The sequence below is a fragment of the Cherax quadricarinatus genome, chromosome 38 (genome assembly GCF_038502225.1).
Source record: "Cherax quadricarinatus isolate ZL_2023a chromosome 38, ASM3850222v1, whole genome shotgun sequence".
Taxonomy (NCBI): domain Eukaryota; kingdom Metazoa; phylum Arthropoda; class Malacostraca; order Decapoda; family Parastacidae; genus Cherax; species Cherax quadricarinatus.
Genome location: NC_091329.1, coordinates 21,618,399 through 21,637,440, shown reverse-complemented (window position 1 = coordinate 21,637,440; position 19,042 = coordinate 21,618,399). Strand labels below are relative to the sequence as shown.

General features: G+C 38.8%; 1 protein-coding gene across 1 annotated transcript; it reads right to left on the bottom strand.

Annotated features, from left to right (window-relative positions):
• Positions 1-2,111: 2,111 nt before the first annotated feature.
• LOC138853742 (uncharacterized) lies at positions 2,112-18,982 on the bottom strand. Its single transcript, XM_070092158.1, has 3 exons — positions 18,409-18,982; positions 18,200-18,240; positions 2,112-2,802 (listed from the first exon to the last, which is right to left on the bottom strand). The coding sequence occupies exons 1-3, from the start codon at positions 18,433-18,435 to the stop codon at positions 2,373-2,375; spliced, it is 498 nt and encodes a 165-aa protein (XP_069948259.1). The 5' UTR covers positions 18,436-18,982; the 3' UTR covers positions 2,112-2,372.
• Positions 18,983-19,042: the final 60 nt, after the last annotated feature.

Genomic DNA, 19,042 nt, shown 5'->3' with positions numbered 1-19,042 from the left:
TATATATATATATATATATCGGTTTGTCCCACTGGGACAAACCGATCATGGAAAAAATCGCCAACACAATGCTCTCCAATGCCTCAGGAAATGACAAAGCTCGTCTCCTGGCAGTGAAGGCACCACACTCAGGAGATTTCCTGTTAGCTGTTCCCAATTCCTCCTTGGGCACTCGACTAGACCCACAGGCCATTCGGATTGGTGTTGCTCTTCGCCTAGCCGCCCCCATCCTCACCGAACATAGGTGTATTTGCGGCAGGTCGACAGCTGATCAGTTCGGACTTTATGGTCTCGTGTGTCACACAGCAGAAGGGAAGTATGCCAGGCATGAGGAGGTCAGTGACATCATAAAGAGAAGCCTCGCCACAGCCCGTTGCCCAGCTCAACGGGAACCCCAAGTGCAGAGGTCTGACGGAAGTCAAAAGCGTCCTGATGGAACCACTATGCTACCTTGGAAGGATGGAAAGCAGATTGCCTGGGACTACACATGTGCCGCCACATTGGCAGACACCTACTTGCCATACTCCGTAGTGGAAGTGGGTGGAGCTGCCAGCCACAGGGAGACCCAGAAGATCCGCAAATATGAAGACCTTCCCCTTGCTATAACTTCATCCCAATAGGGTCGGAGACCCTTGGAGCATGGGGCAAGTGTGCTCTAAAGTTCCTAATAGAGCTGGGTGAAAAGCTCATCATAGAAACCAAGGACCACAGGGCGACCAGCTTCCTCTTTCAGAGACTCAGTGTTGCAATCCAGAGAGGAAATGCCTGCAGCATTCTGGGCATGCGGCCCACCGCCGGGGAGCTGGACGAAGTATTCGAGATGTAGCTCTGAGTTACCTATGTTGTTTTACTTTCTATTGTATTTTTGTGAATGTTTTGTCAATGTATTTTGTCTTTAAATAAAATATACATAAAATATAGGGGGTGGTAGGAGAAAATTCTCAAACAGCTTCAGGGAGAACCTTGAGTTTTCCCTGAAGCAAGTTTATTCTTTTCTCTGAGGATGAGGGTCCCTATGACAGTTCTAGAGGTGGTACCTCCCTATATTTTATATATATATATATATATATATATATATATATATATATATATATATATATATATATATATATATATATATATGTCGTGCCGAATAGGCAGAACTTGCGATCTTGGCTTAAATAGCAACGCTCATCTTGCCATATAGGACAAGTGAAATTTTGTGGATGCAATAATTTCGCCAAAATCATTCTGAAGCTAACGAAAAAAATACATTTCACTGTGTTTCTTTAATATTAAATTATTGTAAATAAATCTAAAATATATTTAGTTAGGTTAGGCTAAAATAAATTGTTCTTGTTATAATAAGGTTAGGTAAGTTTTCTAAGTTTCTTTTGGTGCAAAATTATAAATTTTCACATTATCATTAATGAAAAAAATATATCTTTAAACATATAAGAGAAAATTTTAGAAAGGACTTAATTTTAAATGGGTTCTTGCTAATTGACCAGTTTTACATATTCGGCACCACATATATATATATATATATATATATATATATATATATATATATATATATATATATATATATATATATATATATATATATATATATAATCAAACATTACATGTCTCTTATCTTTAAACCTATATCCAATAAGAATTTTTCAAGGTGATATTTGGATTTAGGACGTGAAAATACTTAAGAATTAACTAATCTCATTTAAGAAGCATACAGCTTTTAAAAAATGTTGGCCAGTGTAATTACAAGATGAAGAATGAGTCAGCAGTAGTAGACTTAATCATATGTGGGTGGGGACTACTACTGGAAATAAGTCAGGCCTATAAGGTGGGTCCCGCTCACATGTGATCACGTCTTTTACTGCTGCGTTCATTGACCTTTTTAACTTTTTTACTATAAGAGGCTCTATTTTCATGTCTATATTAGATCGATAAAATCTTTAGTGGTCGTAATGTCTCTTGATAAAGATACCGAAGTGTTGAACATTGGTGTTATCAACAAACTTGTTGGTATTTAATACTCTTGATTTAATACTTGTCTGATAAAGGAACACCGATAAATCTTGGTACAGAGAACACGACATTGTATGAATAGGAATAATTAAATCATATTGCTACTTAGTCTTTATTGGTGAAACATATAAGTATCAACACGGGTATGTTGTGCTCACGTTACATAGTCTTTGTTTCATCATATTTTTCAGTATTATTATATGCAGTTTTGCTCCCTATAATGAAAATAAAATATTGAAAAACGAACAAGGGATACATTAGTATTATCATAGGCACCATTTATCCTTCTCTAATAAGGTAATAAATCACTAGATAGAAGTGGAGAAACCATTGTAGAGATGGAAAAGTATAACACAGGATCAAGCCAGAGCATATGGGCAGACAAGCTTGTTAGTTACGCAAGAGTAAGTGTTGTTATTGAACACTTTACCACCAGTACAAGTGTACTTACGGAGGACAAGGTTGTCTGAGCCTGAAGCAGGTTTCTTACAAGTGTAGTACTTCTCACACTTACACTCAGGGTAGGCATACACTCCTACTACTTTATTGTCACACGATGCAAACTCAACCTCACAGCTAGGCGTGGTAGTGGTGGTGGTAGGAGAGGGAGTTATGGTGGTTGTTTCTTCTGGATTAGGAGTGGTTGTAGTTAAGTTGTTTCCATTTTCATCAACGCCTGCACAGATAGGTGCACTCTCACGAACTGTGCAGAAGCCTGCTTCACCAGTTACATTGTCGACTATACAACCAAGGCGTTCACACGTTATATTCCTGCGACACGTCTCACCTCTGTAAGTGGAAACGTAGCTTGCAGATAAACAATAATAATCAAAAAATAAGAGAACCGCTCGAACTTATATTTTTTAAATAATAACTGCATTATAAAATGTATTTATTTGAAATTGATAATCTCCATCATCTACATCAAAATGTTTTTGAAAGACATTTTACAAGGAAAATATTTATAATTATTCACTGATTTTCTTGCAATTAATCCTAGTTTGGCAAGGTTTTGAAAATATGTCGGGCCGAATAGGTAAAATTTGTCAGTTAGCAAGAACTCATTTAAATTTAGGCCTTTCTAAAAAATTTCAACTATTGAAGATTAATGCCATTCACAACTGTCATATTTTAATCTGAGGATAGTGGTGTCTTCTTAGGAGTCATATAGCACCTCTGGAATGGGAGGCATTCAAATTCGATTAAAGAGGGGAAAGATAAGTCTACATTCTTGGATCAAGAGCCCTTCACCAGCACCAAGGCAAAATAATGCAATAAGGTAAAATAATTCTAGACCATTTCGAGATAAAGTGTCAAAATGACATCTACAAATTTCATTAAATATACCAACTTTTCTAAGCAGGATAAACCAGAGGTGGCTATCTCAAGGTATCACAGGCATGCCAATATTCCCATGAATCTTGTTCAAGATACATTACACAGAATCATATAACACAATAACTGTTGAGTAATGTTGCAGAAGCACTGATAAATTCCTTTACAGAATCACTGGCCAATCATGTTATAGATCTACTTGTGAATCAGGTATCATAACACTTGTAAATCATGTATCCGTGTCACCAGCGAATCATATTAAATAACCACCAGTGAATCATGTTACTGAATAACTGGTGAATCATGTTACTGAATAACTGTTGCATGTCGTGGGGGTTCAGAAGGAGATATGATGGATGAAGGTAAACACACTTGTTGGATGGTAACACTATATTGTCAGACTGTGGTAAGGGATGGGGCCCAGCCTGCCGTGTTACTGCCTGCTGTATGTCCAAGCGTGGAGGGCGAGGTAGAGCGACCCACTCCCTCATGCGCATCCTGTGACGTCATACAGTCACTGGGCCTAGGGATCTTCTATATAAAACACATGGATGGTACTATAATACTCAGCTAATCTATGCAACACATGAAAGGGGATCAGCAACTGTGCGGACAGCTCGGTCATGTTACGTATGTCGTCTCGACATACACTACTATACTATAGGCTGAACAGGCAGGTGGTTCTGGGCTGATTCTATACAATAACAAATTCATATATAACTTAGAACTAATGGATGGTCTCATAATGGATGTTAACATAATGAATTTTAACGTAATGGGTGTTAATGTAATCACTTTTAATGTAATGCATTACAAATATAAGAACAAATCATGGTATAATATAGGATGGAATTGATCGATCGATCTGTATTCATGCACTGTACGTATTCTGAGGAAGAATAAATATATATACAAGGTGAAATTAGCAGCAAAGGCATCTGGTGCACTCAGATCATTACTGTCAAATTCTCAGAATACGGAGGGAACGTGAACACGAAAAAAAAAAAAATCTGAAAACTGATCAGTTAATAACAAAACACACAGATGACAATTTCCTTCATCTCGGACATCTAATTATACAGATTATGTACATTTAAACCCAATTCTGCGAGGGTAAGATTTACACATGCAGAATGGTTATCATCTCTGTGAGGATCGAATTCCTCTGCAATGGCTAACACATGCCTTGACTGAGGGAGATCTGAACGAGTATCTACAAAAGATACTTGTGGGTTTCTCATTACTTGTCGAGTAAGCAAAGCATAGCGACATTCAGGTTGATTATCTGACTGAGTATTTGAGGTAGAGGGTACAGAGTCAAGAGGATTGTCAGCATCTGTCACATTAGTCTGGGTAGCAATATCATCAACATCGCATACTAACTTCATATGATCTAAAGGTGATTCTTTGTACTTACCAGTACTAATTTCTCTAACCTTATACTTATTGCCAGTGATATGTTCAACAACTCGATAAGGGCCAATAAACTTTTGATCGAGCTTAGGCATTGCAGATGTTTTGTTGAAATTTGTCAGCATTACTCTCGAACCTACTTTAACTTTTGATGGCTTAGCACGGCTATTAGTTACTCTAGTAAATTCTGCTGTTGATTTATGAAGTGTTTCACGGATTCTTCTAAAAACACTTTGAGCTATGCTGGTACGAGTTGCTACGAAATCATCAGGGTTGTAATTGGGTTTCGGAGTGGAATATAACAACTCATAGGGTAAACGCTTGTCTACACCATACAATGCATAATGTGGAGTATCACCTATGGAAGCATTGTAAGCAGAATTTATGGCACATTGAACATCTGGTATAACTTCATCCCAAGTTTCACTATTGGGGTTGATAGTGGCTCTCAAGACATCAAGTACTTTCTTATTGGTTCGTTCAGCTAACCCATTGCTGGCAGGATGATGAGGAACAATGGTGGATTTAGAGATCTTGTACAAGGTACACAAATTTTCAAGAATCTCATTACAGAATTCACCTCCATTATCTGTTACTAAGGACTTAGGGGTGGTATGCCTGCAGATAATGCGTTCTTTAAACGCTTTAGCTACTGTCTCAGCAGTCTTATCTGCAATAGGAACTAACTCACAATATCTGGTGAAATGGTCTACCATAACACACAGATGTTTGTTGCCTTGGAGGGAACATTTAAAATTGGTTAACAAATCAAGGGCAACTCTTTCCCACGGTTCGCTAGTGGTTGGATACACCTGGATTGGATTAGGACCATTGACATTTCCTTTATGCTGCATACAAACACTACATTTCTTAACATACTCTGAAATGTCAGTTGCCATACGTGGCCAAAAGTACTTCATTCTGGCTTGTTTCACAGAACGATCCATACCAGGGTGTGCAACACCTGGTGCATCGTGAACTAGCTGTAGAGCTACATTCACTAGTGACTGTGGAATTACTAACTGGTATACTCTTCTGCTTGGAGTACCCAACTCGGCTGTTCGATACAGTAATTCTTGACTCATTACAAAGTCACTAATGGGTGCTGGTGGCTTCACAGTCAGAATAAGATCTTCCTGGAGCAGGAATCGAATCACACCAGACCACATAGGATCTGTTCTTTGGGCATTCTTTACATCCCCGGCAGTAAATGGAGGATCTGCAGTTACTACACTAACGTGTCGCGATAAAGCATCTGCGACTACGTTTGACTTGCCAGGTAAATGTTCAAAAGTGGGATTGAACTCTTGGATAGTCAAGGTCCATCTGGCTAACCTTCCAGTAGGTTGTTTATTCTGGAATAAAGGTATCAGTGGTGCATGGTCTGTCAAGACATGAACAGGGTACTGGTAAATAATGTCTCGGAAGTGCTTTAAAGACCATACTACTGCTAAAGCTTCTTGCTCCATTACTGTATAATTATGTTCAGCCTTTGTAAGGACTCTACTAGCAAATGCAACTGCGTTGTACTTGCCATCAGTCTTCTGAGCTAGTACGGCACCTATGCCAATTGAACTAGCATCAGTTGTCAGATAGAAGGGTTTAGAAAAATCTGGGAATTTCAAAATGGGAGCAGACGTTAGCTCTTCTTTTGGTGTCTGGAATGCTCTTTCATGACGAAAGGTCCAAGCGAAAGGAACATTTTTCTTAAGCAATTCAGTTAGAGGAGCTGCTATTGAAGAAAAATTAGCAATGAAAGATCTATAGAAACCTGCTAGACCCACAAAGGATCTTACAGCATCAGCAGTTTTGGGGGATGGAAAATTTAATACTGCCGTTACTTTACTTTGATCAGTCGTAACCCCTCTAGGAGTGACTACGTGACCAAGAAACTTAATTTCTGATCTGAAAAATTGACATTTAGACAGTTTGATCTTTAAATTGGCTTCTTCAAGCTTACCAAGTACTATATCAAGTCTTTTCAGATGTGTATCCACGTCTTCGGACATGACGATTACGTCATCTAAGTACACCATAAGTGCTTTACCTATAAGACCTCTAAAGATATTGGTCATGAGTCTAGAGAATGTGATAGGAGAGGATCATAATCCAAAAGCCATTTGAAGGAAGTGATAATGACCTGTGGGAGTGGAGAATGCAGTTAACTCTTGGCTGTCCTCGTGAAGAGGGACTTGCCAAAACCCTTGTAACAAGTCCAGGGTTGAGAAGACTTTGTTATCTCCGATGTTATGTAAAAGATCACCAAGTACAGGAAGTGGGAAGCGATCTGGAATAGTTTTCACACTTAACTTCCTAAAGTCAATCACCTGGCGCCAAGTACCGTCCTTCTTAGGCACTAGAATCAAGGGCGCATTCCAGGGTGAATTGCTAGGTACAATAACTCCATCATTGAGCATGTGATTGATCAATTCTTCTGCAACAGCAACTTGGGAATGAGGCATTCTGTACGCAGGTACATAGATAGGTCTAGTACCAGGTTCAAGTGGAATACGATGGGACATTAAGTTCGTTATACCCATCTTCTCACCTGGTAAGGCAACGGCTTTACGACGTTTGTTCAACAGAGTCAACAAACGCTTGACTTCGTCTGGGAAGTCAGTGGGAGCTAAGTCTTTCTCCTCAACTGGTGGAATGGATTGATCCAGTGGAGTGGATGAGGTCTCCCCTGTTGAAATAGCACCGACCCACTGGTCAGGTGGCACGTCATCCTGTACTTGAACAGGGTAAGGATAGTGAACTAGGTCAACAAGATTAGTATTTGCTCTGAGACGAACACTGTGACCCGGAGTGTTAGCAAGGAATAAATGGATCTTACTGTCTCTTACAACATGTAAGGAAGGTTCAACAAATAAACCCTTGACCTTGCAGGAATCACTGTCATCTAGGACGTTATCACCATCTGGAACACTAGGAACAACAACAGACACTCTAGTGAGAGCACTAGCCGCAACAGAGACGTCTTTCTGCAGATGGCATGTGACATCAACAAGAGATGGCATTACTAGTTTCAAGTAATCATTTTCCAACAAGGCGTCCCCTGTGGAGAAACTACTACTTGGACTAGCAGACATTGCAGGGATAGGCTGAGCACTCACAGCAGTCTGAGCGTCCTCGGACACTTGAGGCAATACACTATCTTGCATATCTGAAGGTGTAGGTGGAACACAGATAGGAGTGACAGAGTTACTAGTGCCTGACCACTTGGGTACACTACTGGAAAATGCATTGGCTTGTAAGGACTTAATCTGAACGTCGTACTCTGTGGCAGTATGGCAGATTTCTGATCCAAGCTGGTAACTCCAAAATGGAACGATCAAGTAGTCAATTTGGGCATGTCATCGGTAAGGGTCAGGCACAATGCGTAAGTCTCTCATAGAAGCAAATCTCAGTAGGAGATCACCGGGGAAAGTAATCTGGTCTACAACAAGAAAAGCAGCAGTAAAGTCTCTACCTTGGATAGAAAAGGTGAGTGAAGTCTGACCTCAGACATGCAGAAGGGAACCAGCTACTCCACTAAGGGAGGTTACAGTAGTTGGTTCAACGAGGAGGACACGTCGTAATTGCTTCAATTTAAACAAACTAGTCCTGATGATATTAACTTGTGCACCAGAGTCCATGAACACATGAACGGGCGCATTATGAATAGAAGCTTGTACTAAAGGACCTATCATTTCATTTGGAGTTATGTGCAAACAGAAGGGTGGGTTGTCATCGGAGAAGGCATGTTCCACTTCATCCCCAAATTCCTCTACGTCCGAGACGTGTGAAGCAACATCAACAGCGAGGTTGTCATTTTCAAGACTGGCTAAGGCTTCATAGGAATTTTGAACTGGGATGGTGTACTCATTATCACCTGTCAAGACTGGACGAGTAGACTGGGGCGCTCGGACTCCCCCGAATTGGAAGAACGAGGCTGGTTCTGGTTATTCTGAGAACCCCGATCTCTATTTCCTCTCCTGGCTCTGCGGTTGGAACGGCCATGGAAAGATCTAGAATACTGGAGGTTATAGAAAGCATTACACTCGGATGTGTCATGACCATGTATTCTGTGATAAGTACAATAAGGCAATTCGGACTGGTACTTATCAGCATTACGATGCCTCTTAGAGCGACTGTCAGGGCAATTTACAGCGATGTGGCCACGGTAACCACAATTGTAGCAAGTTCTTTGACTATGGGTACTATACACGCTACGAGTGCTACGGGAATGATAATTCTTAACACTAGCTTTGGATGATGATCGCGAGTGATTTAGATTGGGAGTTTTGGTTGTAGCACAAACAAGAGGAGGTACAGGAGTAGACAAAGTGGTTGACGTAGACTTACGATAAGGGAAGGTTCCCTCGGGACACAAATTTCGCACATGGATAAGAGTTGCAAGCGGTCCCATTGTTGCATTTAGAGGACTAGAATTATACACATACATTGATGTTGGTGGCATTAGCTGTTTAATAACTCCGAATGCTGCTAATTTAGCAAACCCCTCAAGAGCTGGTTTATCATTGTCTTTAAGGTACTTGGAACTTTGACCTGCTTTAACGAATGAGGACATTAGGATATTTAGACGAAGAGCAAACTCATCTAATGATTCCTCTGGCCTCGGAGCTGTACACACTAATTCCTTAAGAACGACAAAAGAATCGATTTCTCTCACTGGTTCAAGATAGTTACGGATTAACTGCTCATAATCTTGCCACTTGGTTAGATCCTGAAAGTCCTTCATATGAATCAAGTTGAACACATGCGAGGCGGCTGGAGAACGAGCTAAACTCTCCTTTCTGATACTAATTAAGCAACTCTCTGATGGAGGACCATCTGCTGAGGCATTAGCTCTAGCATGAACAGCAGTAAACCATCCTTCCAGGTTGTCTGGGTTACCATTGAGCAACGGCATAGCATCATAAGGATCACGACTAAAATTGCGAAGGCTCGAAGTCTGAGTGTGCTGAGTGTGTCTATTGTTTGATAAGGAATACTCGAATTTTGGACTGATGCATTAATGGTTGTACTAGCAGAATGTGCTGAGGCATCGCTCGAGAAGACTTGAGACATGTTTACAAAATGTAGAACAAGAATTTAGAGAAATAAAAGAAAATGTAACTGAGGAACACACAACACAGTAAACTTAAATGGAAGAAATTACTTAACTATTCTGCATAAGTAAATAAAAATTGACAGGTCACACTGTAAGCAAGGAAACTCACACTCACAAAAGAAAATACTCAACTGAATAAGCAACACTTTGAAAATCAAGAGAAATTGTCCTTTACTCAAATCTAATTTTACTCAGATTTACTTTAAATTGAATTAATGGCACAGTGAGTTGTCTTTACTCTCAATGCAATAGGGAAATACAACAATAAATGATAAAATCAATCAAAAATGTTAAAATGGACTCAATAAAGCTTGTGCAAAATTAAAACAAACTGGGAAAACAATTCACTAAAAATAAAATAAAATGGCACACGAATAAAATATTATGCACAGAAAAGAGCATATGAAACTGCACTGAAATAAACTGTAGCAATATTGCAAATAATTGCTAATCAAAAGTACTGCACAACACTACATAAAATTTCTGCAAGAAAAATTTTAAATGGCAACACAATGTTTGCACAAGAATTATTGCAAAATGAGTCAATGATGCAATGATAAAAAAAATTACACACACAAGAAAATGCAGTTTACAAAAAAAAATATATATCAAGGAATGAACTGAGTGAACACTTTAACTCTTAACTGCAGCTCAAGCAACACTTACTGAACAAGCAAAAGAATGATTTACTTTAAAAGAACAACTTAAAAATTGCACTAAGAGTGAATTTGTTCAATGAAATATAAAAATAATAGGTGCAAAAACACAGAATGAAAGGTTTGAACACTTACAGTGATGCAGAACACAACACATCAATATAAACACAATACTAGAATTTTCTTGCTATGAAACTTGAGATATGAAAATTTGGAAAATAATTGTCTTGCTTGCACAAAATAATGGCACTATTGTCTGTGGAGATAAGACAAATTAGACACAGGTTAAATGAAAAGAATTAACACAAGAATGTTCAACACACAGAGAAAACAAAACAAGAATACACAAATGCTGGGAGAAAAATATAACAGACAACACTGAGTTGTGATGCAGAATACAAGCTAATAAATTACTGAATTACTTCACTGCAATACTGTGAACACGAGGTAATTCTGAAGTATAAACACAAATTTATACTGCTTATATGTTGCATACAACAAGGAAAAACACTAAGGTACTTACTTCGAGTATATAAAAAAAGAAGCACAACACAACAGACATAAAATAATGCACGAAAATTAACACTGAATTAAGAAGAGAAAAAATATATAGCAAACAGTATATAATAAACACTGAGTCTAATCAAGAGTTACTGAATGTCACTAAAAAAATCACTGGAAACACAAAAAAGAAATGTCTCAACACTCGCAAATGTCTCTATGAAGACGTGTGACGTGTTGAATGAGGTGGGTGGTCGAGGATGGTTATGTCCTCTGGTGGCTGGCTGCATTCCCTGCTACTCTCCACGTGATTGGAGAATTTGCTCTTAAATCGACGACGGACCCACACAGGAGGCTTTTAATGATGGCACAAGCCACTGACGAAAAAACACACTCTGGCTATTGACCCCCTATGTGGTCCTTAAAATATAGTGCTAGAACCCCATAATAAGGGTACAGAACAGTGGTAGTGAGTGAGTGAGGCGGCGCGGTGAGACACCTCGTGGTGACTGGGCCTATGGGATGAACGGCGTAAGCCTCACTGGGGACACCCTGACTAGGCGCAAAAATATTCTAAGCCGGGCTGGCTTAAAAACAAACCCACGAAACACCACAACACCACAGGGATGATAAAGCACACAGAATGGCTTGAACTTGAAGCACAAAGCGATGAAGAAGACTGTACCCACGTGGCTTGCTTGAGTACTGGGTTAGTCACCTCGGTTAGTTGCTGGCTGGCTTTGCTTAACCCTTCACACAGAATGGCTTGATAACTTCTAATGATGAGCACAGCAGGGGTGGAAAGCTGGCTTGGCAGACAAGGCTGGATGGTGTAAGGCTAGGCTGGACTGGACTTGGTCTGACTCCCCCACCACAGACTGTTGTGCTGGTTTGGCTTACTTTGCAAACTCAGGTCAACCCCTCGGGAGTGATGCAAATAAGCAGATAAACACTAATACAAGGAGACTGACCAGTGAATAATGTAGAGGCTGGTAGACGCTTGGTCGGGTAGTGGCTTGAGGTAGGTCGAGCGTTACCCTTCTCAGCAGGCCTAGCGTCACAAGATGGCGACTGGCTCAGTAGAAATTTATCTCCAGAAATCGCTGTAATAGTCAGAATTGCAGGCCCTCCGCTGGCACCAATTTGTCGTGGGGGTTCGGAAGGAGATATGATGGATGAAGGTAAACACACTTGTTGGATGGTAACACTATATTGTCAGACTGTGGTAAGGGATGGGGCCCAGCCTGCCGTGTTACTGCCTGCTGTATGTCCAAGCGTGGAGTGAGGGTGAGGTAGAGCAACCCACTCCCTCATGGGCATCCCGTAACGTCATACAGTCACTGGGCCTAGGGATCTTCTATATAAAACACATGGATGGTACTATGATACTCAGCTATTCTATGCAACACATGAAAGGGGACCAGCAACTGTGCTGACATCTGTACAGAACCACTGGTGAATAATGTAACAGAACACCTGGTGAATCACTGTACAGAACCACTGGTGAATAATATAACAGAACCCCTGGTGAATCACTGTACAGAACCACTGGTGAATAATGTAACAGAACCCCTGGTAAATCTTTGCAGAACCACTGGTGAATAATATAACAGAACTAATGGTGAATCACTGTACGGAACCATTGGTAAATAATGCAACAGAACCCCTGGTGAATCAATGTACAGAACCACTGGTGAATAATATAACAGAACTAATGGTGAATCACTGTATGGAACCATTGATAAATAATGTAACAGAACCCCTGGTGAATCGCTGTACAGAACCGCTGGTGAATAATATAACAGAACCCCTGGTGAATCACTGTACAGAACCACTGGTGAATAATGTAAAAGCACCCCTGGTGAATCACTGTACAGAACCACTGGCGAATAATGTAACAGAACCCCTGGTGAATTACTGTACAGAACCACTGGTGAATAATGTAACAGAACTCCTGGTGAATCACTGTACAGAACCACTGGTGAATAATGTAACAGAACCCCTGGTGAATCACTGTACAGAACCACTGGTGAATAATGTAACAGAACCCCTGGTGAATCACTGTACAGAACCACTGGCGAATAATGTAACAGAACCCCTGGTGAATCACTGTACAGAACCACTGGTGAATAATGTAGCAGAACCCCTGGTGAATCACTGTACAGAACCACTGGTGAATAATGTAACAGAACTCCTGGTGAATCACTGTACAGAACCACTGGTGAATAATGTAACAGAACCCCTGGTGAATCACTGTACAGAACCACTGGTGAATAATGTAACAGAACCCCTGGTGAATCACTGTACAGAACCACTGGCGAATAATGTAACAGAACCCCTGGTGAATCACTGTACAGAACCACTGGTGAATAATGTAGCAGAACCCCTGGTGAATCACTGTACAGAACCACTGGTGAATAATGTAACAGAACCCCTGGTGAATCACTGTACAGAACCACTGGTGAATAATGTAACAGAACCCCTGGTGAATCACTGTACAGAACCACTGGTGAATAATGTAACAGAACCCCTGGTGAATCACTGTACAGAACCACTGGTGAATAATGTAACAGAACCCCTGGTGAATCACTGTACAGAACCAGAGGTTAATCGTGTTACATATCCAAAGGTAATAATATTAATAATAATAAAATATCTTTATTTACTACAAGTACATGTACAAGGTATACAGTCCTAGCTGACATCAATAACATACTACTATATAGAAAGCCGCTTGTTATGCTGAGCATTTCAGGCAAATTAGGTCAGTTTTGTACCAGGATGCGACCCACACCAGTCCACTAACAGGTACCTATTTTATTAATGGGTGAACATAGACAACCGGTGTAAGGAAACACGTTCCATGTTTCTACTCTCGCCAGGAATCGAACCAGGACCCCCAGTGGTGAAGCGAGAGCTTTTGCCACGAGGCCACGGGCAACGTAACATAACCGCTGGTAAATAATATAACAATGCCACTTGAGAATCGTATTACAGAACAACGTACGAATCATATTTCAGAAACTCTAGTGAATCGTGTTACACAGTCATTGGTGAATCATGTAACAGATGTACTGGAGAATCATTTAAGAGAACTACTGGAGAATCATGGATCAAAACTACTGTATATTCATGTATCAGAACTACTGGAAAATCATGTAAAAGAACTACTGGAAAATCATGTAACAGAACTACTGATGAATCATGTAACAGAACTACTGATGAATCATGTAACAGAACTACTGATGAATCTTGTAACAGAACTACTGATGAATCTTGTAACAGAACTACTGATGAATCATGTAACAGAACTACTGGAGAATCATGTAGCAGAACTACTGGAGAATCATGTAACAGAACTACTGGAGAATCATGTAACAGAACTACTGGAGAATCATGTAACAACTACTGATGAATCATGTAAAAGAACTACTGGAGAAAAATGTAACAACTACTAGAGAATCATGTAAAAAACTACTGGAGAATCATGTAACAGAACTACTGATGAATCATGTAACAGAACTACTGATGAATCATGTAACAACTACTGATGAATCATGTAAAAGAACTACTGATGAATCATGTAACAGAACTACAGGAGAATCATGTAACAGAACTACTGGAGAATCATGTAACAGAACTACTGGAGAATCAAGTAACACCTACTGGAGAATCATGTAACAGAACTACTGGAGAATCATGTAACAGAACTACTGGAGAATCATGTAACAGAACTACTGGAGAATCATGTAACAAAACTACTGGAGAATCATGTAACAGAACTACTGGAGAATCATGTGACAGAACTACTTGAAAATCATGTAACAGAACTACTGGAGAATCATGTAACAACTGCTGGAGAATCATGTAACAGAACTACTGATGAATCACGTAACAGAACTACTGATGAATCATGTAACAGAACTACTGATGAATCATGTAACAGAACTACTGATGAATCATGTAACAGAACTACTGGAGAATCATGTAACAGAACTACTGATGAATCATGTAACAGAACTACTGATGAATTATGTAGCAGTACTACTGGTGAATCATATAACAGAACTACTGGTGAATCATATAACAGAACTACTTGTGAATCATATAACAGAACTACTGATGAATCATGTAACAGAACTACTGGTGAATCATGTAACAGAACTACTGGAGAATCATGTAACAGAAATACTGATGAATCATGTAACAAAACTACTGGAGAATCATGTAACAGAAATACTGATGAATCATGTAACAGAACTACTGGTGAATCATGTAACAGAACTACTGGTGAATCATGTAACAGAACTACTGGAGAATCATGTAAAAGAGCTACTGGAGAATCATGTAACAGAACTACTGATGAATCGTGTAACAGAACTACTGATGAATCGTGTAACAGAACTACTGATGAATCATGTAACAGAACTGCTGGTGAATCATGTAACAGAACTACTGATGAATCGTGTAACAGAACTACTGATGAATCATGTAACAGAACTGCTGGTGAATCATGTAACAGAACTACTGGAGAATCATATAACAGAACTAGTGGAGAATCATGTAGCAGAACTACTGATGAATCATGTAACAGAACTACTGATGAATCATGTAACAGAACTACTGGTGAATCATGTAACAGAACTACTGGAGAATCATATAACAGAACTACTGGAGATTCATGTAACAGAACTACTGATGAATCATATAACAGAACTACTGATGAATCATGTAACAGAACTACTGGAGAATCATATAACAGAACTACTGGTGAATCATGTAACAGAACTACTGGTGAATCATGTAACAGAACTACTGGTGAATCATGTAACAGAACTACTGGTGAATCATGTAAGAGAACTACTGGTGAATCATGTAACAACTACTGGTGAATCGTGTAACAGAACTACTGATGAATCATGTAACAGAACTACTGGAGAATCATATAACTACTGGTGAATCATGTAACAGAACTACTGGTGAATCATATAAGGGAACTACTGGAGAATCATGTAACAGAACTACTGGAGAATCGTGCAACAGAACTACTGATGAATCATGTAACAGAACTACTGATGAATCATGTAACAACTACTTATGAATCATGTAACAGAACTACTGATGAATCATGTAACAGAACTACTGAAGAATTATGTAACAACAGAACTACTGATGAATCATGTAACAGAACTACTGATGAATCATGTAACAGAACTACTGATGAATTATGTAACAACTACTGATGGATCATGTAACAGAACTACTGATGAATTATGTAACAGAACTACTGATGAATCATGTAACAGAACTACTGATGAATCATGTAACTGAACTGCTGATGAATCATGTAACAGAACTACTGATGAATCATGTAACAGAACTACTGATGAATCATGTAACATAACTACTGATGAATCATGTAACAGAACTACTGGTGAATCATGTAACAGAACCTCTGGTGAATCATGTAACAGAACTACCGATGAATCATGTAACAGAACTACTGATGAATCATGTAACAACTACTTATGAATCATGTAACAACTACTGATGAATCATGTAACAGATCTACTGACGAATCATGTAACAGAACTACTTATGAATCATGTAACAGAACTACTGATGAATCATGTAACAGAACTACTGATGAATCATGTATTAGAACTACTGATGAATCATATAACAGAACTACTGATGATTCATGTAACAGAACTACTGGTGAATCATGTAACAACTACTGATGAATCATGTAACAGAACTATTGGTGAATCATGTAACAACTTCTGGTGAATCATGTAACAGAACTACTGGTGAATCATGTAACAGAACTGCTGGAGAATCATGTAACAGAGCTACTGGAGAATCATGTAACAGAACTACTGGAGAATCATGTAACAGAACTACTGGAGAATCATGTAACAACTACTGGCTAATCATGTAACAGAACTACTGGAGAATCATGTAACAGAACTACTGGAGAATCATGTAACAGAACTACTGGAGAATCATGTAACAGAACTACTGGAGAATCATGTAACAGAACTACTGGAGAATCATGTAACAGAACTACTGGAGAATCATGTAACAGAACTACTGGAGAATCATGTAACAGAACTACTGGAGAATCATGTAACAGAACTACTGGAGAATCATGTAACAACTACTGGTGAATCATGTAACAGAACTACTGGAGAATCATGTAACAGAACAAATGGAGAATCATGTAACAGAACTACTGGAGAATCATGTAACAAAACTACTGGAGAATCATGTAACAACTATTGGTGAATCATGTAACAGAACTACTGGTGAATCATGTAACAGAACTACTGGAGAATCATGTAACAAAACTACTGGAGAATCATGTAACAGAACTACTGGAGAATCATGTAACAGAACTACTGGAGAATCATGTAACAACTACTGGTGAATCATGTAACAAAACTTCTGGAGAATCATGTAACAACTACTGGAGAATCATGTAACAGAACTACTGGAGAATCGTGTAACAGAACTACTGGAGAATCATGTAACAGAACTACTGGAGAATCATGTAACAACTACTGGTGAATCATGTAACATAACTACTGGAGAATCATGTAGCAGAACTACTGGAGAATAATGTAACAGAACTACTGGAGAATCATGTAACTACTGGTGAATCATGTAACAACTACTGGAGAATCATGTAACAAGTACTGGTGAATCATGTAACAGAACTACTGGAGAATCATGTAACAGAACTACTGGAGAATCATGTAACAGAACTACTGGAGAATCATGTAACAGAACTACTGGAGAATCATGTAACAGAACTACTGGAGAATCATGTAACAGAACTACTGGAGAATCATGTAACAGAACTACTGGAGAATCATGTAACAGAACTACTGGAGAATCATGTAACAGAACTACTGGAGAATCATGTAACAGAACTACTGGAGAATCATGTATCAAAACTAATAATTATTCTTTGGCAAATCAAGTAACAGATAAAGCTAGACTTTAAATCATCGTTGTGTGACCCTAGTGGGTGTAGCGCTTAGTTTTGATAATAATAATAATAGTAATAATGATAATAATAATAATAATATAGACCTTAAATACTATAGATTATTAGTTAAATGAAAGGCCAAATTCGTAATATGACGTGACCCATACTTACATACAAGTGTACACCAGTACTGAGAGCACCACAACACTGATCTGGAAAAAAATATAGATAAAATTTATATAATAATTTTTAAATGTGCTAGTTTGGTTATGCGTTGAAATTATTAAGCTTCGCTCATCAGAAATCGAGGTTTTTGTCTAGTAATATTTAGTACAAATGTATTTCAGATTACTCGTATGTGTTGTTTTGTTAATACTTACGAAGAGGAAGGTTGAATTATGCGTCATGATGGTTTTAATGGTATTATATTATTTGTAGCAGTTACCAAGCAGGAGGATGAGAGTACAAAGTCTAGTGATGGCTCCTGCAAATACAACTTTCTTGGGTTGGTGAGAGCAACTTGTAGTGCGTCTGCTACCTAGAGCACTTGCAGGTGTTAACACTGTCGCTCAGTTTGTGTCCAAGAGAAGTGTAACATGTAGTTTATATAGCTGGCACTGTGAAGCGCAGCTGCGTACTGCAGCTCAAGTTAAACACAGGTGATAAATTCCACACTCCGAGGAATTTATTAGGTATTTCCCGAAAGGGAACATAAGTTCATATTGTGATTGTCTGATATTTTTAATAAAAAAGTATACGCGCAATATCATGTGAACTTCTATTGTGACCGGGTTCAAACTTTCAATACTGGAATGTCTTAGAGAAACTTTGGGATTGTTTGAGGTTTGCATTTTTATTTATCTAAATAAAACAGTTATGTCCGTATGATAACTCAAAGATTGTTTTAAAATGGTTTTAAATGCTCATTGTTAATGAATCTTCCAAGAAGGATTGAATTCATAAAGGGTTATGTAAGCTCTAACTAAGCTGATGAATTTTAGGAAAAAATGTGAT

What these genes read in the sequence shown, in the direction of transcription:
- LOC138853742 (XM_070092158.1), bottom strand. Translation starts at nt 18,435, where the DNA reads ATGACGCATAATTCAACCTTCCTCTTC. An exon ending in ATAATTCAACCTTCCTCTTC is followed by an intron (nt 18,241 to 18,408) that starts GTAAGTATTAAC and finishes ATTTTTTTCCAG; the next exon opens with ATCAGTGTTGTGGTGCTCTC. An exon ending in GTACTGGTGTACACTTGTAT is followed by an intron (nt 2,803 to 18,199) that starts GTAAGTATGGGT and finishes TTCCACTTACAG; the next exon opens with AGGTGAGACGTGTCGCAGGA.